Source organism: Platalea leucorodia (assembly GCF_965183815.1).
Source record: "Platalea leucorodia genome assembly, chromosome: 24".
In the NCBI taxonomy this organism is placed as follows: domain Eukaryota; kingdom Metazoa; phylum Chordata; class Aves; order Pelecaniformes; family Threskiornithidae; genus Platalea; species Platalea leucorodia.
This window is the reverse complement of record NC_138846.1, coordinates 1,118,959-1,145,207: the sequence shown is the minus strand read 5'-3', so window position 1 is coordinate 1,145,207 and position 26,249 is coordinate 1,118,959. Positions and strand designations below refer to the sequence as shown.

The 26,249-nt window shown below is 69.4% G+C and overlaps 3 protein-coding genes across 4 annotated transcripts; 1 reads left to right on the top strand and 2 right to left on the bottom strand.

Moving 5' to 3' along the window:
- Positions 1 to 595: 595 nt before the first annotated feature.
- Positions 596 to 4,743, top strand: CRABP2 (cellular retinoic acid binding protein 2). The gene is made up of 4 exons (XM_082333031.1): positions 596 to 713; positions 2,767 to 2,945; positions 4,063 to 4,179; positions 4,295 to 4,743. The coding sequence occupies exons 1-4, from the start codon at positions 644 to 646 to the stop codon at positions 4,343 to 4,345; spliced, it is 417 nt and encodes a 138-aa protein (XP_082189157.1). The 5' UTR covers positions 596 to 643; the 3' UTR covers positions 4,346 to 4,743.
- Positions 4,744 to 9,026: 4,283 nt separating this feature from the next.
- LOC309600674 (dnaJ homolog subfamily A member 1-like) lies at positions 9,027 to 13,067 on the bottom strand. 2 transcript variants are annotated; one of them, XM_082333150.1, is made up of 8 exons: positions 12,993 to 13,067; positions 11,987 to 12,137; positions 11,713 to 11,911; positions 10,810 to 10,914; positions 10,494 to 10,721; positions 10,184 to 10,414; positions 9,995 to 10,095; positions 9,027 to 9,911 (listed from the first exon to the last, which is right to left on the bottom strand). In XM_082333150.1, the coding sequence occupies exons 2-8, from the start codon at positions 12,116 to 12,118 to the stop codon at positions 9,684 to 9,686; spliced, it is 1,224 nt and encodes a 407-aa protein (XP_082189276.1). In that variant the 5' UTR covers positions 12,119 to 12,137; positions 12,993 to 13,067; the 3' UTR covers positions 9,027 to 9,683. The 2 variants fall into 2 exon arrangements, with proteins under 2 accessions (XP_082189276.1, XP_082189277.1); XM_082333151.1 differs by lacking the exon at positions 12,993 to 13,067 and adding an exon at positions 12,245 to 12,773.
- A 5,470-nt stretch (positions 13,068 to 18,537) lies between these two features.
- Positions 18,538 to 25,929, bottom strand: NES (nestin; the record flags this gene model as incomplete). The annotated part of the gene is made up of 4 exons (XM_082333355.1): positions 18,538 to 22,809; positions 23,407 to 23,480; positions 24,047 to 24,171; positions 25,117 to 25,929. 4 exons carry the CDS (start codon positions 25,927 to 25,929, stop codon positions 18,986 to 18,988), a joined length of 4,836 nt encoding a protein of 1,611 aa, XP_082189481.1. The 3' UTR covers positions 18,538 to 18,985.
- Positions 25,930 to 26,249: the final 320 nt, after the last annotated feature.

The following is a 26,249-nucleotide window of genomic DNA, read 5'->3' as shown; positions in this document are numbered from 1 at the left end:
GGGCGTGCAGGCAGCTTGGGGGCATGCAGGCAGATTTAGGGGGGTGCAGGCAGATTTAGGGGGGTGCAGGCAGCTCGGGGGGTGCAGGCAGCTCCAGAGGGGTACAGGCAGATTTAGGGGGGTGCAGGCAGCTCTGGGGGGGGTGTGAGCAGTTCGGGGGGTGCAGGCAGCTCGGGGGGGGGGGTGAGCAGTTCGGGGGGTGCAGGCAGCTCGAGGGGGGGTGTGAGCAGTTCGGGGGGTGCAGGCAGCTCGTGGGGGGGGGGGTGTGAGCCGTTTGGGGGGTGCAGGCAGCTCTGGGGGGGGGTGTGAGCAGTTCGGGGGGTGCAGGCGGATCGGAGGGGTGCAGGCAGCCGGGGGTGCCCCCACCCCGCAGGTGCGGGGCAGATGCGGGGCGGGGGGGTCCCCACCGGCTCCCTCCCGCTGCGGAGCCCCGCAGGTGAGCGGGGAGCCCCCGGCGGCGGGGCCGGGGCCGGGGGCGGAGGGGGTGGGACCAGCCCGGCAATAAAAGGGCCGGGGCGGGCCGGGCCGGGCCGGAGAGCGGCGGGGCCGGGGCCGGGGCCGGGGCCGGTGCGGAGGGAGCGGCGGGTCGGTCGGTGCCGCTCGGTTCCCCCTCGGTTCCGCCCCCCCATCCCCGGTAGCCGCGATGCCCAACTTCTCCGGGAATTGGAAAATGAAGAGTTCGGAAAACTTCGAGGAGCTGCTGAAGGCGCTGGGTGAGTGCGAGCCCCGATCCCCCCCCCCCCCCCAAAACCGGGGACCCCCCCACCCCCCGGGGCTGGACGGGGGGGTAGGGGAGCCCGGAGAGGGGGGGGTCCTGCCCCCCATCTCCCCTCCAAAACCCTCCCGGAGGGGGATCGCAGGGCCCGGAGCCGCTGTGTGCCCGGGGGGGGGGGACCCCACCCCGCTCCCCCTTTTCACAAAGCCCTGGGTGTTGCTTTCCCACTGGGGAAACTGAGGCACGGGGGGAGGGGGGGGGGGGCTGAGCAGCGCGTCCTGCTCCGAGGGGTCCAACATGGCCCCTGCAGCCCCCCTGCCTCAGTTTCCCCACCGTGGTGGCCTCCCCAAGCGCAGGCACCTCCAAACTCCCCCCCCCCCAGGACCCCGCCACCATCACGGTCCCCTTCACACCGAGGTCTTCCTCCCCCCCCAGCACCCACCGGCCCCACCGGGACCCCCCAAAACCCACGGCCCAGGTGGGACCTCGCTGCGCGGGTGCCCCATCCCCACGGGGCTCCTTTCGGGTCCCCTCCACCTCCCGCCGTGGCCCGGCCGCAGCGGGGGCTTGGGGAGGGGGCTCACGGGGCCGGGACCCATCGCAGGGGGGGAAAGCGGGGTGCGGGGGTCCCCGGGAATTTGGGCAAGGCCCCCCCTGCCGCTCCCCTCCGCCTGACCCTCTCCTCGCCTGCCGGGGAGCTGCCGGAGCAAAATATTTTCCAGGTTAGGGGATACGTAACAAATATTTCAGGATAATTATCACTTTCTTGGATTTCACTCCCCTCTCCCCCTTCGCCCCCTCTCCCCCTCCAGCCCCGCCGGTGAAACCGGCTCCGAGAAACCTCAGCAGGAAAATAAATCTGCCAGCCCGCAGCCAGCCGCTCGGCCTTTCCCACGGCGCGAGCGGGGGGCTCCTGCCCCTCGCCCCCCCCAGGTCCCCCCAGCTTTGCGGGAAGCCGATACCTCCGGACCCCCTGGGCGGAGGGGCTGGGGGGGGGGGGATCCGCTCAGGACCCCAAATCTGCCTGCATCTTGCCCCCCCCCCCCATTTTTTGCTCCCTTTTGGGGGCTGTTTCTCCTTGTTCCCCGCCACGACCGCGGCGCGGGGGACGCGTGGGGCTGCGTCTGCCCGCGGCCGCGTTTCGGGCACCCGCCCCGGCGGGAGCCCAGGCCTCGGAGGGAGGGAAGGGACCTGGGGGGACCCCAACCCCGCCGCCCTGGCCGGCAGCGGCATCCTGGAGGGTCCGGCCGTGGGGACGTGGCGGGGACCCCGCAGGGGCGAGGAGGATTCGGCTCCTGGAGCTTCTCGCATCCCACCCGTGTCCCCACGGACTGGGACTGTCCCTGTCCCCCCATCCCTGTGCCGGGGGGAGCCCCTTTCTGCAGGGACCCTCTCTGGGGGTGCAGGGGTGGTGACCGGGCCACGGTCCCTCTCCCGGGAGGCCTGGCCGGGCGCCCACCCGCCGCTTTCGGCTGCCGGAGGGTGACAGGGGAACAATGTCCCCAAAGAGCAGCTCCCGGGGGCGCCGGGCTGTCCCCGCTGACAGCCGGGGGCTCGGGGACGTGATGGATGAGCCGCCTCGGGGAGCGGGGACAAAGCCCCAGCTGCCCTGCATGAGCGGGGGGGCGGTGGGGATCCCTCGGGGGGGTCAGGCCGGTCCCCGGGCGAGCTGGGAGCCTTGTCCCCGCCGTCACCCCGCGCTGGGCGAGCCCTCGCCCCCGCGCACCCTCCCCGTCACCCTCGTCCCTTCCCTCGGGCGCATCCGGAGCCGGCATCGTCGGCCCTCGCCGCCAGGTAACGAGAGCCAGATGTGGCCCAGATGTGGCCCGCGGCGGGGCTCGTTCGTCCCGCCGTGGCTCGTTCGTCCCGCCACGGCTCGTCCTGAGCTCGGGGTCCCCCTGGGATGTGTCGCTGCCCAACCGGGGGGCCGGGGCCGTGGCCCCGGGCTTTGAAAGGAGCCCCCAGGGGAGAGGGGGGCCGCATCCAGCCCCGAGAGGTGCTTCACCTCCCCGGCTGCCGGTCGCCCCTGACGCTGCCGTCCCCTTCCCCAGGCGTCAACATGATGCTGAGGAAGATCGCGGTGGCGGCGGCCTCGAAGCCGGCGGTGGAGATCAAGCAGGACGGGGAGAGCTTCTACATCAAGACCTCGACCACCGTCCGCACCACCGAGATCAGCTTCAGGATCGGGGAGGAGTTTGAGGAGCAGACGGTGGACGGGCGGCCCTGCAAGGTGGGGGCGAGTCCTGCCTGACCCAGGGAGCTAATCCCGACCTGGGGGGGGCTAATCCCGACCTGGGTGGGGCTAATCCTGACCTGGAGGGTGCTAATCCCGACCGGGGGGGGGCTAATCCTGACCTGAGGGGGGCTAATCCCGACTGGGGGGGGGGCTAATCCCGACCGGGGGGGGGCTAATCCCGACCGGGGGGGGGCTAATCCTGACCTGAGGGGGGCTAATCCCGACTGGGGGGGGGCTAATCCCGACTGGGGGGGGGCTAATCCTGACTTGAGGGGGGCTAATCCCGACCCAGGAGCACTCACTTATGGGCATGGGTGCACACAGGTGTGCGTGCACCATATGTGCGTGCACACAGATGCACGTGTGTGCACACCTGTGCACGTGCGTGCACGCACACATCTGTGCATGCGCACACATTTTGCACGAGGGCAGGAGCGCTCACTTGTGTGTGCGCGTATGTGCATGCACAGAGCTGCATGCGTGTGCACGCTTGTGCATGTGCACACACGCACACGTGCGCAGAGGCACGTGCGTGCATGCCCGCAGGTGTTTGTGCACGCACACACGTTTTGCATGAGGGCAGGAGCGCTCGCTCCTGCGTGTGCATGCACACAGACGTGCACGCACAGTTACACGTGCACGCACACACGCGTTTGCGCATGCACGCGCAGCTTGCATGAGGGCAGGAGCGCTCGCTTCTGCGTGTGCATGCACACAGACGTGCACGCGCAGTTACACGTGCACGCACACACGCGTTTGCGCATGCACGCGCAGCTTGCATGAGGGCAGGAGCGCTCGCTTCTGCGTGTGCGTGCACGGTTACACGGGCACGCACGCGCATTTTGCAGGCGTGCACACGCGCGCGTGTGTCTTCGCCCGCACGCAGCCGCGCGCTCTCCCCTGCGAGCCGAGGGCCGGTCCCCCTCTCCCCGCGCCTCCCGTCCCCTCCCCGCGGGCCCCCAGGTGCCAGCTGAGCCCGGGCAACTGTGGGGGCCGGGGACAAATGGCCCCATCCGTCTCTTGGCGGGCGGTGACGGAGGCTCCCGCGCGGCGGGGGGCTTCTCGGGGTGTCACCGTCCCCCCCCAGCGTCGCCCTCTCCCCGCTCCGCAGAGCTTGGCCAAGTGGGAGAGCGAGAACAAGATGGTGTGCGAGCAGCGGCTGCTGAAGGGCGAGGGGCCCAGGACGGGCTGGTCGCGGGAGATGACCAACGACGGGGAGCTCATCCTGGTGAGGCCGGGGCGGCGGCGGCGGTGGCGGCGGTGGGGGGCATCTCTGCCCCAGTGCATGCTGGGAAACTCCGGTGGGCTGGGGGCCGTGACCGTCACCCTGCTCCTCCTTGCAGACGATGACAGCCGACGACGTCGTCTGCACCAGGGTCTACGTCCGGGAGTGACGCTCCCACCCCGTCACCGCGCCAGCGGCCCCCTCCCCAGCCCCGTCCTCTCCCCGGCCAGCGCCCAGCCCCCCGCCCCGTGTCCCCCCCCCCCAGCCCCCCCTTGCCCACCCCGGCTGCCCCCCGCTCCCCCCCAGCCACGGGGAGGGGGCTGCGCCTTCCCACGGGGGTGAATCACAGCAACCCCCTGGTTTTGGGGGGGAAAACGCGGCTTTTCGGCCCCGCGGGGGCTCTCCGGCGGCAGGAAAATCTCATTTTCTGGCCCCCTCCTGCTGCCGCCCTCGCTGCAGCCCAAGCGCCCGGTTTCTGGCGAGGCGCCGGGGCCGCGGCGGGGGGTAACGCAGCCGCCTCCCTGCGCCTTTGGGTTGCTTTCAACCGGTTTTGGGTCAGTTTGGTGGTTTTTTGAAGGCGGCTCCTGGCCCTCGCCCTGCCCCGGGGCCGCCTTCGCTCGCCCCCTCCCCAGTATTTATTTCTGAATATTGTAGCGGGAGGAAGCACCGGACAGCCCCAAGCCCTGGCACCGCCGCCGGGCAGCTCCAGGGCCCAGCCCCCAGGGGCCGAACCCCCGGGATCGTTCCCACCACCTCCCTCCTCCTTTCAATAAATGTCCTACAACCCCCCCCCGGCGTCCCTGTCCCCTCCCGGGGTCCCTGTCCCCCCTCCCAGTGTCCTTGTCCCCCCTCCCAGTGTCCCTGTCCCCCTCCCGGTCTCCCTGTCCCCTCCCGGGGTCCTTGTCCCCCCTCCCAGTTTCCTTGTCCCCCCTCCCAGTGTCCCTGTCCCCCTCCCGGTGTCCCTGTCCCCTCCCGGGGTCCTTGTCCCCCCTCACGGTGTCCTTGTCCCCCCTCCCAGCATCCCTGTCCCCCTCCAGGGTCCCTGTCCCCCCCCCGTGTCCCCATCCCCCTCCAGGGTCCCTGTCCCCTCCTGGTGTCCCTATCCCCCTCCAGTATCCCTGTCCCCCTCCCGGTGTCCCTGTCCCCCTCCCGGTGTCCCTGTCCCCTCCCGGGGTCCCTGTCCCCCCTCCCAGTGTCCTTGTCCCCCCTCCCAGTGTCCCTGTCCCCCTCCCGGTGTCCCTATCCCCCTCCAGTATCCCTGTGCCCCCCCGGTGTCCCCGTCCCGCTCCAGGGTCCTTGTCCCCTCCTGGTGTCCCTGTCCCCCCTCCTGGCATCCCCGTCCCCCCCCCCCGGTGTCCCCGTCCCCCCCCCCGTGTCCCCGTCCCCCCCCGCCCGCTGGCTCAGCACCGATCCTGCACCGCAGCCCTTGCGCAAGGGGCCGGGGGCGAAGGCGGTGGCGGGGTTGGCACCTCCCAGCGTGGGAAGCGAGGGGCGGCCGTGGGGCGGCCGTGGGGCGGCCGTGGGGCAGGGAGGGCGGCGTGGGGCTGGGGCGCAGCTCACGCTTCGGTGCGGGGGGGTGAGACCCTCTCCCGGCTCGGCTGGAGGAGCCGGGGCACCCATGGGTGCTGCCTGCCAGGACGTGGCTCCCTGTTCCAGGGTGGGCCGGGACCCCTCGGCCGGGGCAGATGGGGGGCACTGACCCCCTCCCCCTGCCAGCGCCGGGGCCCCGCTGAGCCGTGGGGCGCCCGCGGCTGCTTTTGGGGTGACGGAGGGGGATGGGGACAGCACCCCCGGGTCCCCAGCACCCAGCACCCCTCCTGCCCCGGCCGGGGAGGGGACCTCTCCCCCCAGCCAGGAGGGGGGCTTGGCTTCGCCCCCACGGCGCGGGTGGGAGGCCGCACCGCCGGCGAGCGTGTTCGGCAGCGGGAAGGGTGTAATTACACCTTCCCTGGGGAGGAGGAGGAGGGGGAGGAAGGGCTCCGGTATCTCCAGGTGGACGCTTGGCAGGCGCCCATCGCCCCCGTCGCCATTCCCGAAACGCTGCCAAGGGCCGCGGCGCGCCTCTCCCGCCATCCCCGCGCCGTAACCGCGACCAGATGGCATCACCGGCGGGGCCCGCTGCCAGCGGGGTGGGCGTCTCTTCCCCACACCGCCCCGGTTTCTCCCCGGGGAGACCTCGCCAAAGCCGCGACCGGGCGGGAGCAGCCGGTAATGGAAACCAGCTGCCCCCCCCGCCCCGATTCCGACTCTCCGGCTTCTCCCCTTCGGAGCGATATCCCCTTTCTCCCCGGCGACGGCTCCAGTTTGCCTCCCTTCCGCGCCCCCGGGTTGGAGGGGGGCCCCGGGACCCCGAAAGCAGGGGGGCACATCTGGATGGGGGGGGGGGGGGTCCTCTGGGGACCGCGCTCCCCCTGCCCGGCACACGCTGGGGTCCCATCCTGCTCCGTGGGTGCTGCCCCACGGTGATGGGGGGGTGCAGGGGCTGGATGCGCCCCCTCCCCGGTGCACGGCCGCCGGTGCTGGATGGCGGCTGCTCCTTCAACAAAAGCGAATTCCTGCTCGGGCCGGGGAGCGGGGCTGGGGGGGGGGGGGGCCGCCAGTGACCCCAAAACCCAGCGGGGTGCCCTGGGCCGTGACCCCCCCCATCCCACGGGACGGCGTGGGTGGTTTCGGGTGCCCCCCCCCGACGCCTCGAATCCGGCACTAATCCTCCCCGGTGACCTCGGCGGCCCCGCTGCCCCCCGGGCTGGGGAGGGGGCCCGCGCCGGCCCCTCGCCTTTCATCTCCCGGAGACAAAGCGGGGCCCCGGCCCCCTCCCCAGCCCCGCTTTGTGCTGCGGGTGATGAATCCCCGACCCCGGGGGCCCCTCGCCCCCGCGTTTGTCAGCCGCTTTTCTGGAAGCGAAGGCTGGGCCAGGCGAGGGGGGGGTGGGAGCCGTGGCCCCTTCGGGGGGGCTTCGGCCCACCCAAAGCGGGGGGATGCGCTGGCGCTTGTCCCCGCCATGGTGAATACCTGCCCGGGGAGGGGACTTGTTGGGCAGGTTTGGGGGGGGTCCTCGCCGGGGGCACCCCCTCCGCCACCCCCAGCACCCTCTGGGCCGGCTGCTTCCCCGCTCAGTGGCCACCCTGGATGGTCCCAGGGGTCCAGGCCGGCTGCCGGCCCCCCCGTAAAGCCCCCGTGCCTGTTAGGGGGTCTGGCTACCGAGGCGGGGGCCGGGGAGGTGCCAGGTTTGGGGGGGGGGGGTCTTCCCCCTCAGCCCCCTCCCTGGAAGTGTCTGGGTGGGCCACCGGTTCCGCGGCCACGCGGCCTCGGGGAGGGCACGGTGGCGGGGCGCCGCGCGGGGCGCGTCGGCGAGCCAGCGGGGCCACCTGCGCAGCCGGGCTCCGGCACGCGGCGATGGCGCGGCCCTGCCGGCGGCGTGGGCAGAGATGGGCCGGGGGTCCCACCGGCGGGGTCCCCTTCCCCGGGGACGCGGTGCCTGGCACCCGGCGTGACCCGAGGGGACCCTCACCTCGGGGGCCTCCCGTGGGCCGGGGCCGCCGATGCCGCAATGGGGCGAGCGGGGTGGCTCCCCAAAAAGCGCTGCCAGCTCTGGGAGGGGACAGCCAGCCCCTTTTTGGGGGGGTGACCGTCACCTCCCGTGAGGGTGGCCCCTTCCCCTCGCCCCGGGGCCGGCTCGCTCCGCCGCCAGGGCACCCCGCTGCCCTCCGAGGCGGGGGGCCGGGGAAGGAGCCCCCTGCCCCGCTTCCCCCGCGGCTGGCGGCCGGCCAGCATTGTTCTCGGCCTCCTCCTCCTCCTCCTCCTCCTCTCCCTCCTCCAGCCACATCTGGCGCCGGACGCTTTCCTGGGCCCCAGCAGTGAGGGGGGCCCCGGCTGCAGCCCCCCACGAGCACCCCCAGGCTGAGGGTCCCCATGGGCGAGGGGCCGCAGGGCTTCACCCCCATCCTATTGCGGTGGGGGGGTCTCGGCAGGCAGCTGCAGGGGGACGTGGGGTGCTTTGTGGGGTGCAGCTTCTCCCCCAGTGGTTTTTTTGGGGGGTCTCCCCCCCATCCCTGCTCTGGAGCCTGGTTCTGCCCCATAGCACAGCCTGGAGGCCCCCACTCACTCCTGTGCCCTGAAAGAGGGGGGCCGAGGCAGTTTGGGGGGTCCTGCTGAAAGAGGGGGGCTGAGGTTGTTTTGGGGGGGTCCTGCCCCCATGGTGAGGGGCTCCAGGGATGCTGAGATAACGCGAAGGGGACAGGGAGGGAGCAGAGGGGGTGAGGTGGGGTCGGGGGGGGTGAACCGGGGCAGGGTGAGGGGCTCTGGGGACACAGAGGCGATGCAAAGGGTCCAAAGATTGGTTTGGGGGGGCTGGGGCTGGTAACATGAGGTCAGGGATGGGGTGCAGGGGGGGCAAAATGGGGTGGGGGGGGCTGGGGAGGAGGGGAACGGGCCCAGGACCCTGCCTGGGCGGGTGCCGATCTCTGCCGGGGGCCCGGGGGGTCCCTGTCCTGCGCCACGGGGCTCCAGCTCACCCCGAGCGGGAGGTGAAGGGGAAAACCCCAGGCGGGGAGGGCCGGAGCTGGCTGCCGGCCCCGGCCGAGCCCTGCGGGTCGCCTCCCGCTTGTGCAAAGCCGGGGAAACTGAGGCACGCCCGGCAGATCAAAGCGGGGAAGCAGGAGTCACCGCCCGCGCCCCGCCGGCCTCTCCGCGGGGAGCACGGCCCCGCTGCGGCAACACGCAGCCACGCGGACTCAGGATTTGCTTTTAATGCCGTGTACAAAGTTTCCCCTCCCTCCCCCCCCCCCCCCCCCCCCCAAAAAAAAGAAGAAAAATGTTTTAAAATTCTTCCAAAAATAAATTAAAGGGACGGGTTCCCCCCCCAAACCCCCTTCTGTTCTGTGCAAAGAGAAAAGAGAAACCCCCTCCGCTCCCCAGGCCTGACCCAGGCTCCAGCAAGGAAAGAAACGGGCAAAGCAAGGGCCCTCGGGGGGCCCGGGCAGTGGCAGGGACCCCGGCGCGGGACGGCGGCTGAGCCGGGCAGTTCCCGTCCTCCCCAACTCGGCTCCTGCGAGGCTTTGCCCCACCGGACCGCAGATGGGGAAACTGAGGCAGGGGGCGAGGTGTCGTCCCCCTCCTCCTTGTCACCAGTCCGGGGCTGCGCTGTGCCGCTGGATCCCACCGAGCCCAGGGCCAGCGCGGCAGCGGCGGCTCCTCCGCCGGCAGGGAGCCGGAGCCGGCGGGAGGATCCGGCTCCCTCTCCGGGGGAGGTCGGAGAGGGGCCCCGTCCCCGGCCTCTCCCCTTGGCGGGAGGGCAGGGGGGGTCCCCGGAGCGGGGCAGCCCCGCGCCTGGCTCCCCAGGGGCGGCGAGGGAGGGTAAGTGCTGTCGGAAAGGCGACCTATGTACATCCCTGAACGTGACGGCTCTCCGAGCCCCCTTCCCCGCCCGAGCGGCCCCAGCCCTGCCCCGCCACCCCGGGGGACGAGCCCGGCTGCCGCTGGAGCCCCCCCCTCCGGCCCCCCACCGGCTACGAGGTCTGGCACTGGACGTGTTGGCGCATGCCGTCCTCAAAGTCGTCTTCGTGGTAGGCTTCACCGGTGTAGGGCCGTCGGCCCGACCCGCCGTGGGACGTGTAGTCGCTGAGCTCTACCTCCTCCGTGTCCTCGGTGGCCATCACCTCCTCCTGGGGCGGGAAGAAGGCCTGGAGCTGGCGCAGGCGGTCGGTGGGAAGCCAGCCGGGCTCCGGGAACTTCACCTGCGACCGGAGAGAGGAGATGGAGGCACGGGATGGAGACGCGGGAACCCCAGGGATGGGGGACGCCGGCTCCAGCTCCTCACCTGGAACTGCAGGATGAGTTTTCCCTTCTGGAAGGGGCTCCTGTAGACGGGCATCCCCTCGTTGGGGACACACTTCAGGTCCCCGGGTCGGATAACGTCACCTGAGAGAAAGAAGAGCGTCACCTCGCGGCGCCTGGCAGCCCTGCGGCTCCTCGCAGGGCTAGCGGAGAGCACCCGACCCCGTCCCACCTGGCTGGGAGGAGATGAGCAGGGTCCTGTTGTCCAGGGTGCGGATGACCTGTCGGCAGCCGCACAGGGCGTCTGCCAGGCTGATCTCCCTCTTGACGATGAGGTCGTCACCGCTGCGTCGGAAAACGGGGTGTTCCTTCTGATCCAGGACGATGATGATGTCCCCGGGTTCCAGGCCGGGAACTTGGTCCCCTTCCTCGTGGAAGGTGATCTTCTGCCCGTCCTTCATGCCTGCGGGGTGCGCGGGGAGAGCTCAGGGCGCGGGGGCCGTTTTGGGGACGACCCCGCTCCCCAGGCGGCTCCGTCTCACCTTTATCCAGGTGAACGCTGAGGATCTTCTTCTCCCGCACGACCTTGCGGCCGTTGCAGGTGAGGCAGCAGTCCCGAGGCCGGATCCACTCGCCCTGACCCTGGCACTGGGAACAGACCGTCTGGATCTGCTGGATCATGCTGGGTCCCAGCTGGTGGATGCGAACCTCCATGCCCGAACCGTGGCATTTGGGGCACCTCCTCTGGGCGCCCTCCCGCACCCCGCAGCCTGGGGAGGCAGAGGGGTGAGCAAGCCGGGCTGCGGCACCGGGGAGGAGCCCCGGGCAACCCCGCGGCCCGGCCCCTCGGGCGCTCACCTCCGCATTTCCTACAGATGATGTTCTTCTGCAGGGACAGCTTGCGCGTGGTGCCGTTGTAGAGGTCCTCCAGCGACACCGAGAGCTGGTGCACCACCGTCTTCCCTGGAGGGACGGAGGGGAGAGCCCGGATCAGCGCCCGGCCGCACGCCACCCCCCGAGCCGCGATCAGAGGGATGCCGGCCACCGCGGCTCGGCATCACCGGTTCTCCACGGGGAGCGGTGGCTGACAGCTTCCCTCCAGAGTCGGTCCTGCTTAATCCTCAGGGACCAGAAACAGCTTTAAGCCGGGCTTGGCGTGAGGGCTCTGCGGAACCTCGACCAGGGATCTCCTCATGCCTCCAAGCCCGGATCCTGCCACCTGCCCCGGGTCCCCAGCGTGCGTCGGGCCTGGCTTCTACCCCAGGGCCCTCCACCGCCCTCCAGCCGCTTATCGCCTCAACCCGGTTGGAGAGGCTCTGCCCGGAGTCACCGAGACGCTCCCCTTGGCCTCCTAATTGCCCTGCTATTAAATCGTGCCGCTTCAGCAAGAAACGCCGTGGCGAGTCACCCTCTCCCAGTGACCCAGGCCAAAAGCATCTGTAGAGTCACCGGAGCGGCCCTGCACGCCCTGCGTCTTGCTGCAGCCTCCCCCGGGGCTCGCGGGGAGCCGAGGGCAGCGCTGGGCTGACTCAGCCTCAGCCCTGGGGATGGCGGGGGAAAGCTGGGACAGGGACAGGGAAGGGCCCTTTGAAGAGGGGTAGATGGAGAAAGTAATGAGGATGACAAGGAACGGCGTCAGGCTGCGCACCGCGGGGACGGAGGTGGCCCGCGGGCCACCAACCGGAGCCAGCACCGCGCTGTGCCTGGGCGTCAGTCCCCTCCCAGCACCCGGGGTCCCGGCGGGTCCTTCGTCCCCGGTACCTCGCCTGTCTGCCCGGCCGCGCATCCGCACTCCCCCTCCGAAGAAGAGATCGAAGATGTCCATGGGGGAGCCGAATCCGCTGCTTCCTCCTCGGCTCCCCAGGCCACCCTCCTTCATGGCCCGCTCCCCGCCGCGGTCGTAGAGCGCCCGTTTGTGGGCGTCCGACAGCACCTCGTAGGCTTGGGAGATCTGCTTGAACTGGGGAAGGGGGGAAAAATGGGGTGAGATGAGGGGGGAAGCGAGGCGGGTGGGGGCCGGGGGGGCTGCGCCTACCCGCTCGCCCTCGCTGGGGTTCTTGTCGGGGTGGTAGCGCAGCGCCAGGCGCCGGTACGCCCGCTTGATCTCATCCAGGCTGGCTCCCGGCCGCACGCCCAGCAGGTCGTAGTAGCCCGTCTCCTTCACCATCTTCCTGGCTGCTGACGTGCTGCGAGAGGAGAGAGCCCTGAGCCCCCTCCAGGACCCCTCCCCGCCCCACGGCCCCCTGCCCTGGCCCAGGACCCCCCACCCGTGGGACTCGCCACGGGCTTTTACCCCCTTTCTCCTCCCTGCGCCCGGCTCTGCCTCAGTTTCCCCACCCCAGCAGCATCCCACGGCCCAGCCGCTCTCCCCCCGCGCCGGCCCGTGTGCCGGGAGCCGATAAACCCCACGCGGGGTGTGGACGCGGTTTATCTTGCGACACGGGTGGGAGGGGGACGCGGGGAAGCTCCGGGCTCCCCGGGCGGGAGGTAAATAACCGGCTCCTCCCGAAAACCCCCACGGGATCGGGCCCCCCCCGGGGCTGGCGGCCCCCCCCCGGGGCTGGCGGCCCCCCCCCGGGGCCACGGCTGGATCCGTCCCGAGTGGGTTCGCCTCGGGTCTCTCCCCAGATCCAAACCCCTCCCGCCCGGGCACCTCCGAGCCCCGCTACAGGGGACAGGGGGCTGGGGTGGGCTGTCGGGCGATGTGACACCCCGCTCCCCATGTCGTGACAGCGTGGGGGCGGCCAGCAGGACCCCGCCATGGCCGGGGGGACACCCCAAAGCACCGGGTACCCCCAAAGCGAGGCCGCACGGCGGGCACCGGGCCCCCCCCCCCGCCCTCAGGCCGGGTCAGGGCAGGCCCGGCCCGGTTCCCCCCCTGCTGACAGGCCTCGCAACCGGGCCCGGCCCCCGCCGCCGGGGGGTCCCGAGGAGCGGGCCGGGCCCCGCCGCCGCGGGTGGGCGGGGAGCGGGGTGGCGGGGCCGGGGGAGCCCGGGGGAGCCCGGGGCCGGGGCCGGGGCCGGGGCCGCCCCTCACTCACCGCCGCCGCCGCCGCCGCTCCGCTCCCGTCTCCGAACTCTCTGGAAGCCGGGGACACGCCCCCCGCGCTCCCCATTGGCTGGAAACGGCCCCGAGGGATACGCCCCCTCCGCCCGTCGCGCCGCGTCCATTGGCCGTCGCTCCCTCAATCTCCCGCCCACCGCCTCGCCCGCTCCCCACCGCCCCCATTCTCATTGGTTGTCGGCTCTTCCGGGCCGGTTTGGGAGGTGGAACGCGTCGGTGGCTTCCGATTGGCTGCGATATCTGCCGGGTCCGCCTTCCCGGCCGACACCTCCTCTCTCATTGGCTCGAACCGGGTAGCCAATCAGGAAAAAGAGTGGGAATTCCGAACGCCGCGGCCGTCCTGCAGGGGGCGGCGTGGTGCGCGGCGGGCCCGATCCCGCGCTGCGGGGCCCGATCCACTCCCCCCCCCCCCCCCCCCGGGCCCGATCCCGCGCTGCGGGGCCCGATCCACTCCCCCCCCCCCCCCCCCCGGGCCCGATCCCGGGCCCGATCCCGCCGCCGCGGGGCCCGATCCAGTCCCTCCCCCCCCCGGGGCCCGATCCGGCGGGGCAGGGGTTCCCCACGGGGGGGTACAGACTGGGGGGGGTCTGCCCTCTCCTGCCCGGTGCCCCCCAACAGAGAGAGGCCTTTGGGGGTGCGCTGGGCCGTGCCCCCAGCCGGGAGCCCTTCTGGGGAGCTGCCTGCTTGCCCCCCCCTCCCCAAAGAGGCATTTTTGGGGGGGGCTGCCAATAGCAGGGAGGGAACAAATCCCTGGGAGGAGGAGGAGGAGGAAGGCGCTGGGGGGTGCTGCTGGGGTGGCGGTGGGGTTCGGGGTGCGCAGGGTGCCCCCCCCCCCCATGGCCAGCCCTCCGCCATCCTTCTGGCCAGCGCCGGTGTCGGCCACCGAAATCACTGGCCATGTTTGGACAAAGAGCCGGGCCCTCGCCGGCTCCCGTGGGGCCGCCCTGGCCCCCAGCGCCGGGCCGGGGGGCGGCCGCAGCGCCCGGGCAATGCCGGGGGGGTCCCAGGAGCCTGGAGGTGATAAATCTCCCCCCCCCGAAACCCAACGCCGGCGGCCAGTTGTCGCCCCGCTGGGCTTCCAGCGACCCCCAGCCCACCTGCCCGCAGCGGGGGAATTCGGTCGGAATTCCTGCGGGAAGCCGCCGCCGTCGGCTGATCGACGGCGAGGGGCTGGGAGCCGGGTCTGCCATGGGGGCCCCAAACTGGGAACGGAGTCCTCAAACTGGGAATGAAGGCCCCAAACTGGGCACGGGGTCTCCAAACTGGGAATGAAGGCCCAAAACTGGGCACGGAGTCCTCAAACTGGGAATGAAGGCCCCAAACTGGGCACAGGGTCTCCAAACTGGGAATGAAGGCCCAAAACTGGGCACGGGGTCTCCAAACTGGGAACGGAGTCCCCAAACTGGGAATGAGGTGCCCAGACTGGGCATGAGGTCCCTAAACTGGGCAAACAGCCTCCAAATTGGGCAAGGGGGAGTCTCCAAACTGGGCACGTGGTCCTCAAACTGGGAACGGGGTCTCCAAACTGGGCATGGGGTCCCCAAACTGGGAAGAGATCTCCAAACTGGGCATGCAGTCCCCAAACTGAGCACACAGTCCCCAAACTGGAAATGGAGACCCCAAACTGGGAATGAATGAGATCGCCAAACTGGGCACACAGTCCCCAAACTGGGCAGGGGGTCTCCAAACTGGGCACGAGGTCCCCAAACTGGGCAGGGGGTCCCCGGCCAAGCTGGGGATGCTGTTGGGAGTGCTGGAGCCAAGGGACCTTCCAGCCCCTTCCCGGGGCCGGATCCGGCACCAGCTGCTCGCGGTGACTCAGCGCCGGCCGTGGTCACATCCTGTCCCTAACGGCGTGACCTTGCCTGGCACCGTGCCCCCAGCCTCCGGCGGGCACCAGGTCTGGATCCACGGGGGCTCAGCGCTCTTTGGCCGCGGCAGGTTTGGCCCCGGGGGGTCGGATCCCACCCCAGCGATCACGGGGTGAGGGGGGGACAGCCCTGCTTGTCCCGGTGCCACCTGCGTGCCGGGAACCGGCTGTGCCGCGAGGAAGGAGCTGCTTTGTCGGCGTTTCCCTCCGGCTGCCGTGGCCAGGGGTGAGTCACCTCCTGCGCCCGCTGCTCCCCGGCCCTGACGCCCCACGGCTCGCGTGGGGTGGGTGCAGCTGGGTGCCGTGGGGTGCCCTGGGGGGGCTTCCCCTCTCCCCATCGCTGGCTCAGCCCCTTTCCACTCGCGGCTGGCCTGTGGCAGGCTGGATGAGAAGGGAAACTGAGGCACGGTGCTGGCACGCACGTGTCGGGAGCCGGCCGGGCTGCTTCCCACGCCACAGCCCTTTTCCCGTACCGCTCCTACCCCACGCCCCAGCTTAATGACGGGCGGCCGACCGTGGGCTGCGTGCCGCATCCTGCGCCGTGTTTACCGGCGCTGAGGCCGCCCGCGGCGCTGCTGGGGCTGTGTTTACCAGGGCTGGGGAGGAGGAAGGGGCTCTTGGGGTGCCGGTTGGCAGTGGGTGGGTGGGTGCCACGTTCCCCCTTGTCTTCCCCCACCCATTTTGGTTCAAAGGAGCGTTTTGGGGAGGTAACGGCGTGGGGATGGGGGGCATCGCTCCAGGGATGGGGGAGCATCGCTCCAGGGACCCCATCGCCCCAGGAATGGGGGTGCATTGCCCCAGGGATGGGGGAGCATCGCCCCAGGGACCCCATCATCCTCCCTGGCGCTGACGGACGGCCCCAGGCGCGCATTCCCGGCGGGGCTCCCGCCGCGGGGCTCGGCCGCAGGCATCCGCGTCGCCCCGATTTGGCAGCAGCTGTCGCGGCGCTGGGGCACGGTGCTGCCGAGGGGGTCACGACCCGGCAGCTGGGCGAGCCCCCGAAAACCGGGACAGAGCTTATTATAGCCGGCGGGAGCTATTCCCGGGGGGTGTCTGACCTGGGTGAAGGGCGAGCGAGGGGGTGGCCGAGCCGCCCCCCACCCCGGCACGTCCCCGGGGTGTCGCGGGAAGGGACGGCGCTGGCTGGGGACGGCGATGCCTCGCTGGGGGGGACACCCGCTGCCCGCATCCCTGCCCTGGGCTGGCGGCGGGGGTCCAGCCTGCTTCACCCCTGGGGGTTTTTGGGTCCCCATCGATTGTCCCCACCATAAATCCCCCTCGGGGACAGCCACGGTGGCCCCGGCGTGGCTCCTGCTTGCCCGCATTTAGCATCCCCAAGGGCTTATTTTGGGGAGGGGGAGCAGGGGCTGCCCACACGCCTCCGGCTGTATTTTTAGTCCTTTCCTTATAAGGTTCCCAGGATTTTTGGGAGCTGCAAGTGGAATGAAGTCATCGCTGAGGTCATCCCGCCTCATCCCCCCTCCCCATCCCGGCGCGGGCTCACCCCACAGGGAGTTTTTGTGTGGGCTCCATTGAAATCCCCCTCTCGCCCAGCCTTCAAGGAAACAAAACCCTTCCCCGGCTGGCGGGGGGCCAGGCTGCGGGGGGCTCCGGGGGCTCTTCAAGCACCAGCCCGGCCAGCCCCACGCAGCCCCCCGCCACGGCCGCGGCCCCCGGGACCCCCCGCACCCCACCTGCCCTTTCGCACGCGCGTGTGCACCAGCACCGTGCTTCCGTCTGGGCGTGCGAGCAGGTTTCGGGTGCGGGGCGGACACCTCTGTTTCTCTTTCCGGACCCCGAAAGCAGCGTGGTCCCCAAAATCAGATTGCGTGTGCTCGGTTGAACCGGGGGGGTGCTGCCCGCGGGGCCCGGCAGCCTCCAGTGGGTTTTGGTCCGGGAGGGGGTCCGATGGGTGTCCGAGCCACAGCCCCACGCCGGGACTGGGCACAGGGGGACCCGGGCACGCGCGGCCCCATCAGGGCACGTTTGTTCCCATTAGGGCACACTTGGTCCCACTGGGGACACGCTCGGTCCCATTGGGGACACGCTCAGTCCCATTGGGGTGCACTTGGTCCCATTAGGGCATGTTTGGTCCCACTGGGAACACGCTCAGTCCCATTGGGGTGCACTTGGTCCCATCGGGGACACGCTTGGTCCCTTCGGGGACACGCTTGGTCCCGTCGCTGCACACTCGCTCGTGCATTTCTCGCAGCCTGCAGACGAGCATCGCCGGGGTTTCGCTCTCCAGGCTGCAGCCCCTGGGGTTTGCAAGCACCCAGCAGCCGTCCCCACCCCACCAGGCGACCCTCAGCCCTCCGCAGCCTCGTCCCATCCTCCTCCTCCTCCTCGGGGTGAGGAAGGGGCTGCCTCTCCTCCCCCTTGCCATCTGTCCCCCCTCATCGCTTTGTCAGCACCGGCTGGAATGTGGATTAATTTCGGGAGGAATGTCACCCCCCGCCTTGCGAAGCTCCTCGCCCGCTGCCGTCTCCTCCGCAGCATCCCACCACCGCCCCTCCTCGCCCGGGGACCCCGGCGTCCGGGCAGCCCCGCTTTTGGGGGACCACTCGGGGGGACACCGGGGGTCTCGGGGGGGTTTACTGGAGCTGCCATGGGCTGACGCTGCCCAGGCCTCGCCGAAGGGGTGCGTTAGGGCCAAGGGCTGATTGAACACAGGCTCGGCGCCTGATTAAACTAATCGGAGGGGTTATTTTTTTTTTTATTACGGTGTTTGGATCCGTTGGAGTTTAGCCTTAAAAGGAAACCGTCGCCTTCAGGCAGGGGAGGGGGCCGGGGGCTTCGCATGGAGGAAGGCAGATAAATGTTGGGTCCTTATCGCTCCCTGGCTCCGAGCACCCCTGGGCGCTGGCACGGGGACGGCCGGGCTAAATCCGGCGCGTGGGCGAGCGGCGGGGCCAGCCAGGCGGGCGGCCCGTCCCCGAGCACCCAAGGAGCGATGCTGAGCGCACCCGTGGGTGCAAGGCTGTCGGTCCCCAGGGATGTCGTGGCCACCCGGGTCCCCTCGTCCGCTTGCCCGGGGTGACTCAGCCCTTTGCCCGGCATAAAGGAGCCCATTCTCTGGCCAGAGGCTGATTTATGCGGCTCTTCACGCGCCGTCCCCACGCCCGGCCGCACAACGGGGCGATTGAGCCCCCTTGGCTCCTTGTAGCCCCCTCTGCAGCCCAGCACCCTTTGGGAGAAGGGGCAAAGCCACATCTGCCGGGGTGACGGGGTCCCCGCCACAATGCTCGGGGTACCCGGCAGCTCCCGGGGCTGGGTGACCGCACGCTGCCCCGCGGGCAGCCTGCCCGATCCGGGCAGGAATAGCGGCTGGTTTTGCTGGCTCATTGCTGAAGGCGCTGGCACGGGGATGGGGTGGGCTGGCGTCCCGTCCCGCTCCCGCCGGCCAGCCCAGGCAGCCGTCAGGCAAGCGCCCGGCCAGCAGCGAGCCCTGAGCGGCATCCGCGGGGCCCTGGGGATGGGGGAGCATCGTCCCAGGGATGGGGGAGCATCATCGTGGGGACCCTGTCCCCAACCCGTGCTGATGAACCCGTCCCCCCCAGAGCCACCCGGCCGCGGGAATGAGGAGAGCCAGGCTGCAGCGGGTCCAAGCGGGATGATGAGGCTTTATTAAATTAATGTTAAGGCGGCGAATACATCCGGCGTGGGTCAGCCCCGCGAGCGTCGGCGGGCCGGGGCTGGGGACCCCGGGGTGCTCTCGCTCGCCCTGAGGCGCTGGGTGCAGCACGGGGGGGTCCCCAGCCTCCAGCTGGGCTTCCCGGGGCGGATGCGCTGGGGGGGCTTGAAGGGGGGAGATCACAGGGAAGGAGGAAAGATGGGGTTTAAATTAAATACAGCCACGGCAACCCACCCAGAGGGGGCACAAAATGAGGCTGGGGTCCCAGAGCAAGCATGCAAATTTGGGAGGCCGAGGGGGAACTGAGCTTGGTGGTTCTTCACTCTGAAAAGGGGTGCAAAAAATCCACACAAATGTGCTAAAAATCATAAGGAGATGGAGAAACGTTAGGTGGGCGGGTGGGCGAAGTGAGGGTGCTGGGTTTTGGCAGGGAGGGGGCTACCGGAGGGGTCCCCCCCCGCCACCCTCACTCGTCGCCCGAGGACCAGGGCTCCTGCTCGGCTCTCAGCCGGCACGCTGCCGGCTGGTCGGGCGCGAGGCACAAGACGTCATCCCCCAAAGGGGATGGCATGGGGACCGTGTCGGCCCCACCGTGCTTGCCACACGGGGTGGCATCGGCCAGCTTGGCGGCAATGGCTTCTGTGGGAGCAAGGGGCTGCGGTGGCATCACCGCAGCGGGGTCCGCGGTCTCCGCGGGGGACTCCTGTGCCGGCGGCACACCGGTGATGCCGTTCAGCACCTCCTCGGTGAATTCAGTGAGGTCCTCCAGGCTGGCCTCCCGGTGCAACCCGTTCTCGGCCCGAACCGGACCCTCCGTCCCCGGTGCCGCATCCGCTGGCACCTCCTGCACCGTTTGCTCCTCCTCGCTGGACGAGGCGGGCGAGGAGTCTTCCCCGGTGTCCCGGGGTAGCTCGGTCCCACCGGGATGCCGCTGCCCACCCTCGGCCGCCCTCACCCCCATCACCAGCTCCTGGTTGAACTCCAGGGCTTGCTCAACTATTTCCAAAATATCTGAGTCTTTCATGACATCCGCTGGCACCTTTGCAGAGAGATCAGCCGCCTCTGGGATTTCTTTAATTATCTCTGGAAAACCTTCCTGCTCTGGCGCAGAGCCCGGCCGAGGTGGGTCGGCCTCGGGGGGCTCCTCGTCCCCGGCCGGTGGAGCGCTGTCACCGTCCGGTGCTTCCTCCTCCGCAGATGGCTGCTCATCCGATGTCTGCTCCGCTTGGTCAGGCAGTGGAGAAACCGGCATCACGGGGGCCTGGAGCCCCGCCGGAGGGATGGGCTCGGCCATGTCGTCGTGAGTCGTGCCGGGCTTCTCCTCCTCCTCCTCCTCTTCCTCTTCCTCCTCCTGCCCCACCAGCCCCAGGTTGCAGCCTGGGAGCGTTTCGGCTCTGCCGGCATCGCTCTCCGGCTCCACCGTGCCATCGAGCTCCTCGACTGATTCAGCAGCTGAGACCTCCGAGCACCCTGGTCCCTCGTGCGCACCAGAGCCTGCGGCACCCTGGGCCGGCTCGTCAGCACCTCCTGCTAACGGCCCCGCAGCCCCGGGACAGCCGGGATCTGCCTCAGGCACTGCTGGACCTTCTTCCAGCTCGGCAGTAAAACCCCCAGCATCGTCCTCATCCTCATCCTTCAGCATCTCAGGTTCTTCTGTGGGCATCTTCATGTCTTCGTCTCCTTCACCAACAAACGCCTCGAAGTGCCCTTCGTCCTCTGGCACTGGAGACGCTTCTCCAGGAGCTTCCAGATCATCTTTGCTGGCTTCAGTTGCTTCAACTTTAATTTCTTCAAAGTCCTCGGAGATCTCAGCTTCCTCTGAGCTGGATACCTCTTGGTTGGGAGCAGAGACCATGAAATAGCCTTCCTCCTCCTCGGCACCCTCTGCCGCAGGGGCTACCTCTGTCCCTGCCTCCTCTTCGCGGCTCTCTGGCAGGGTGGGAGTTGGTGGCTGGTCCCTCCCTTCCAGCCATCCTTCATCGTCCGGAGCTATTTCGGATGCAGGGGCTGTCTCTGTGGTCTCCTCAGTCTCTGGAGGGTTTTGGCTGGGTGCGACCACAGCCAGCGTCTCCCCTTCGTAGAGGTGCAAGGGCGTGCTGTCCGGCAGCGTGTCCTCCAGTTCCACCCTCCTGCCCGTCCCCGGTGCCTGCTCCAGCTCTCCTGATCGCCCAGCGTCCTCCTCCGCCGACTCGCCGCTCTCCACGCCATCACCCGATGCCTGCTGCAGTGCGGCCGTGCCGGTGCTGCTGCTCGCTGGCTGTCCCGGGTCCGAGCCGAGCTCATCGTCAGCATCCTCATCCTGCACTTCCCACAACTCCTCCGGAGCCTCGGCCGGCTCCTGGCTCTCCCCTCGCCCGGGGGCATCTGCGGGTGCCCAGGCAGGCTGCCCTGCCGTGCCCTCCTGCTCATCCCTCGCCAGCCCCGGGGCCGGCTCAGCCTCCAGCGTTGGCTGCTGCTGGCTCATCCCCTGGCTCTCGGCATCTTCATCATCTTCCTGGGTTTGCTCCAGCTCTGCTGGCGACATGCCCTCTCTCTCCTCGCTTTCCAGCCCTCCTGCGCTTGTCGGGGTGTCATCTGCCCAGGCTGGCTCTTCTCTCCCCAAAGCTCCCTCTGTGTCCTCTGCTGTCACCTCCCAGTCCTCTGGATGGGGCTTTTGGCTGTTGCCATCATCCCCCCTGCCCCAGGGCTCGTCTCCCGGCTCCGGCTCCAGCTCCTCCTGCTCCAGCACCTCTTCCACAAAGCCATTTTCCTGCAGGTCCCCAGGCTCCTCACAGGCTCCGCTCTCCTGCCCCGGGGTTTCAGGTCCCGCAGCCTCTCCTGCCCGGGGGTCTTCTCCTCCCAGCACCTCCCCGCCGGCCTCTCCCTTTTCTCCCTCATCATCTTTTGCTCTGCCTGGGTCCTCCCCTTCCACGGCATCTTCTTCAGCCCCCGATGAAGCCTCTTCTGCTGGGATGGACTCGTGGATGCTCGAGGGCTCCTGCTCCGGGCATGGCTCCTGCCCTGGGCTCGTCTTCTGCCTCCTTTCCTCCTCTGCAGCCGGATCCATCTCGCACACGGGTATTTCCCGATACTCAAACTTTTCCTGCTCTTCATCAACAAGGTCCTCTTCCAGGTGACTTTCCGTGGGCAAAACCAGGTGGCTTTCCATGGGGACAGCACGAGCAGCTTCGACTTCCCTTTGCAGGAACTCCTCTTCTTGCACATCCATCCCTTCGCCCTGGAAATCGCCATCCACTCCGCAGGGGCTGCGGGGTCCCCTCTCCTCCTCATCCTCCGAGGGGTGCAATGCCTCCGTGCCTGGGGCCTCTGCCTCGTCCTCCTCTCGCTCTGGCTCTTCCTGGCTGGTCCCCATTTGCCCAGGGCCACTCGTGTCCTCTTCCTGGGCCACCACTTCTGGTTCCCTTGGGCTCAGCGCAGTGGGCATCTCCTCCTCCTCCCACGCTCCCATCTCTTCCCGGCTTGCCGTGGCACTTGGGGAAGCAGCTGTGCCGCAGGGATGTGATTCCGGCAGGGATGTGGCTTCATCCCGCAGAGCGCTGCTCTCTGCACCCAGCCCCTGGAGCACGGCTTCCCCAGCCCTCTCCTCTGCTTCAGCGGCTTCGCCATCCCCGGCACCCTCGGAGGGGTCTTGCCCTTCCCCGGCCCCTCTGCAAGCCTCTACAGGGGGAACGGGGCTGGGGGCACGGGCATCTTGGGGGGCCCACACAGCGCTGAGCTCTTCTTTGGGCTGAGCATCGTCTTTCATTTCCTTGAGAGCATCCTCCAGCGCCTCGCTGACCAGCTGGGCTGGGTACTGCAGGCTGCGGGTGGGCGCCGTTCCTGGGGGCTCGGCGCTGGCGTCGTGGGTCTCCGCCGCGGCTCCGGGCGCAGGATGCTCCTTCCCTTGGCTCATCTCAGCCCCGTCTCCCCCCGGCCAGGCGGGACCCTCTTCCCCCGGGCTCCCTGGCTCTGGTGGCATGGGGCTGGGGGGGTCTGGGGAGAGAGAAGGGGCAGCTTTGCTGGGCTGCGAGGGGCTCGGCGTGGGGCGGCTGGGGGCACCCGGCTCCCTGGCCACGCCGGCAGCCTGCGGTGCCGTGGCATGGAGGACCGAGCTGATTTTCTGGAGCTCCCTGGTGCCGGGGCTCTGGATTTTGGGTGTCAGAGCGTCGCTTTGGGCTTTTGCTGGCTGCACCCTCCCCTCCGCCCTGGGGAAGATGGAGGGGCTGGCACGGTGGTCCCGGGGCAGCAGCCGCCTGGCCTCGGCGCTCGCCGGTGCCAGCTTGCTGCCGCTGCTCACCTCCAACTTGAGATCTGCAAAGAGCGAGGGGGAGCGCGGTGAGCGTGCCGAAAAGCCGCTCGTGCGGCTCCCCCATCCCTCCCCTGCCACCCGGGTGCCTCTCGCTGCCTGCTGCCCCCTCGCCTATTTTTAAACATCTCCTTCACGGAAAGCGGGAAATTCCTCGCTCGAGTGTCACCGATGCCGATGCTCCCGGGGGATTCGGCGCCACGCGAGGATGATGCTCGGCCTGGCTGCAGCCGCAGTCAGGTCTTGCTGCTGGGGGAAGCGTGCAGGTGACAGGCTTTCCTTCTTGGTTGTTTTTGGAGGAAAAAAGAAATGCTCAGCTTGTTACAACACCCCGCGGTCCTGCCAGGCACGCGGATCCTCTCCTGCCCTCCCCGTGCAGCGGAGGAATTAAAAAAAGAGGCGAAGAAGCAGATAAGCCCTTATCTGCACCGCGGCGTCTGCGAGCCCTGTGCCAGGAGCTCCCCGGCCTCCGTTCGCACCTTGCTATCGCGGCCGAGCAACCGCTGCCAGGAAAATGCTTGTGTCTATATTCAGCCTCATCCCCTGAACCCCCCCGGGGTGACGCGGCGGCGGTGCCGGGGTCGGTGCCGGTGCTCCCTTACCTCGCAAGCCGTTGGCCAGCTTGTATTCCCCGGCTGGCATTTGCAAGCGGGTGCTCTCTGCTTCCAGCAGCGTCCTGCAAGGAGAGGAGCGGGGTGGGTGCTACGGGGTGGGTGCTATGGAGTGGGTGGGTGGGCGTCTGCACCACGGCGAGAGCCGAGCTGCTCCCTGTGCACCCCAGCACACCCCGCTGGGCTCCGGCGGCTGCTTTGCAGGTAAACTGAGGCACGAAGGGCCTACGGATGGTTTTGCTGCCCTGTCCTGGCTTGGCGGGGAGATGGGGGGGACCGGATCAGCCCCCCTTGTTCCTGCCTCCCCTCCCATCCCCCTGTCCCCAGGATTAGTGTCCGCGCCGGGTGACATCATGCTCTGCCGGGGAGGCCCCTCGGCTGGGCTGGGGACAGCCCCTATTCTCATGCTAATTGTCCCCCCAGTCCCCTGGCAGCCTGCCTTTGTCTGGGGCCATCTGGAAGGGCTGGAAGAGGGGCTCAGGGCTGCCCCTACACAAGACCCCCCTTGTACCCGAGACCCCCCTTGTGCCCGAGACCCCTCCTGTGCCCGAGACCCCTCCTGTGCCCACCGCGGTGGCTGTGTTGGGGAAGCGGCTGCTCGCCGGCCCCGTGTCCCCATTGGGGACCTCACCTGTAGGTCGCCACTTCCAGGCTGAGGGACATCTTGAGGTGCATGAGCTGCTGCCTGTCCTCCAGCACCTGGGCGATCTGCACCCGCAGGGTCTGCTTCTCCTGCTCCAGGGCCTCCATCGCCAGCTGCGGGCAGCACAGAGAGGGGGTCAGGGATGCCTCAGCCCTGCCTGAGCCCTGCCTGCCCCTGCCAGACGCGGGAACGTGCCGGTGGCTCTCGCTTCCGCCCAGCGCCCCTCGGGATGCTGCGGGGAGAGGGGTCCTGGGCACTCGATTTTAGCATGGGGGGGCTGAGGATGGGGAGAGGGGGGCGAGGAGAGGAGCGGGGCTGAAAAGCGAGGGGGAGGGGGGAGGAAAGGCCGGGGGATTCGGGACCGCAGGGTGCCGGCGTGGGAAAGAAGCATCTTTTGGGCAAGCGGCCGAGGCCGCGGCACCCTCTGCTCCGCGGCGCCGGTGGTGGGTGCCTGGACCTGGAACAAAGAGGGACCCTTCCCCGAGCGGCGTCCGCGCCGTCCCCGGCATTTCCAGCCCCATCCTCCCCCTGCTGAATTACTTTTGCAGCTGTTGGGTTGCAGCTGCAGCAAAGTCGGTCAGAGTTTATCCTTCCCACAACCCCCCCGCTGCCTGCACCCCGCTGCCTGCACCCCGCTGCCTGCACCCAGCGCTGGGGGGGCAGCGGGCAGGGGCTGCTCTTCCCTCGGGACCCTGGCTCTGGGGCCCAGCAGGACGTGGAGCACCAGCCCCGGGCAGGGTGGTGCGGGAGGACCCGGTGTCTGGGTGCTGCTCCCCTGCAGCAGAGTGGCCTCGGGTCCCTGTTGTGGTGGGGACAAGGATGTCCCCAAGCCGCTCTGCTCTTCCTCCCACCCTCCCCAGCTTCTTCTCCATCTGCAGCTCATCCAGGGCCAACCATCCATCCCTGCCCTGCGGTTTGCTCCCTCCGTCTTGCCTCCTCCTCCCCATCTCCCCAGTCCCTTTGCAGGGGGTGGGTGCCCTGAGCACCCCCCAGGCACCCACAGCACCCTGCTCTCCCCCTCCCCAGGGGACCGGCACCTCCCCACCGCCTTCACCCACCTGGAACTTCTCTGCCTCCCCGCGCTGCTCCTGCCACTGCCGGGCCAGGCTCTCCTCCAGCATCTCCTTCCGTGCTTTGAGCCCCGCCAGGTCCTTCTCCAGGTGCTGCAGCTGCAGCTGGCTCTGCTGGTTGTCCTCCACCGCCTTCCAGAGGTTCTCCTTGGCCTGGCAGAGGGAACCCTCCAGCTGCGACACCTCCGTCTTGTAGGTCTCCACCGCCCCTTTCCATATCTCCGAGAGCCTCTTGGAGTAGTCCTCCACCTCCACCGGCTGGAAAGCCACCGGCGCGCAGCGGAAGCTCTCCAGGCTCTGCGAGAAGCTCGCGATCTCCTGGTCCAGCCCCGCTTTCTCCTCCTCGTGCACCTCCAGCAAGGCTTCCACCTCCTTCTCCAGCTGCACGGCTCTCTCCTTCAGCCAGATCTGCGCTCTCCTCTCCTCCTCCAGCTCCTTCCTGCTCAAGGACAGCTGCTTCTTGGCTTCTTCTCGGGCTGCCTGCTCCTTCTGGCACCTGCTTTTCACCTGCTGGACCTCCTCGTAGAGGTTGTCCCTGGCCAGCTCGGCCGTGCACTTCTCCCTGAAGGCATGATCCAGCGCATCCCGCAGGGCTCGCAGCTCCTCCTCGTACTTTGCCCGCCACGAATCCCCGGCGGGGCTGCCCTTGGCGTTCTGAATTTCGGCTCGCAGCACCTCATTTTCCTCCTCCAGGAACTTCACGCGGGCCAGGTACGCCTCCAGCCGCTTGTTGAGGTCCCACATCTGCAGCGATTCCTCACCCAGGGCTCTCGCCCCGGTGAAACTTTCTGTGCTCAGCATCGGTGCTTTCTGGAGGATGCCGAGGCTCTGGCGCCGGCGCTGCCGAAGGATGCCGGGGAGGATGCCGGGGCTCTGAACAAGAGGGAAGGCAGGGAGGGAAGCGAGTGGCTGGGAGCGGAGGGGAGCGCAGCTATTCATACTCCACGCCGGGCGAGTGGGAGGCCCCTGAGACCCGGGCGAGCAGCTGGGCTTAACTCTTCCGCAGCCGGCCCGGCTCCAGCCCACGTGGGCTCGACGCCGGCTGTGGGAGGGCTGAGCCCTGCTCCAGCAAACACCCCTGTGATTTTGCCCTGGGGAAGGGCAAGGTGTTTCTTTGCACT

Excerpts from the sequence above, each read along its gene's own strand:
- CRABP2 (XM_082333031.1), top strand. The coding sequence starts at position 644 with ATGCCCAACTTCTCCGGGAATTGGAAAATGAAGAGTTCGGAAAACTTC. Across the intron at positions 714-2,766 it reads GGAGCTGCTGAAGGCGCTGG|GCGTCAACATGATGCTGAGG; the intron begins GTGAGTGCGAGC and ends CCCCTTCCCCAG. Across the intron at positions 2,946-4,062 it reads TGGACGGGCGGCCCTGCAAG|AGCTTGGCCAAGTGGGAGAG; the intron begins GTGGGGGCGAGT and ends CCCGCTCCGCAG.
- LOC309600674 (XM_082333150.1), bottom strand. The coding sequence starts at position 12,118 with ATGGTGAAGGAGACGGGCTACTACGACCTGCTGGGCGTGCGGCCGGGA. Across the intron at positions 10,415-10,493 it reads CAGCGTTCACCTGGATAAAG|GCATGAAGGACGGGCAGAAG; the intron begins GTGAGACGGAGC and ends CGCACCCCGCAG. Across the intron at positions 9,912-9,994 it reads AACTCATCCTGCAGTTCCAG|GTGAAGTTCCCGGAGCCCGG; the intron begins GTGAGGAGCTGG and ends CTCCGGTCGCAG.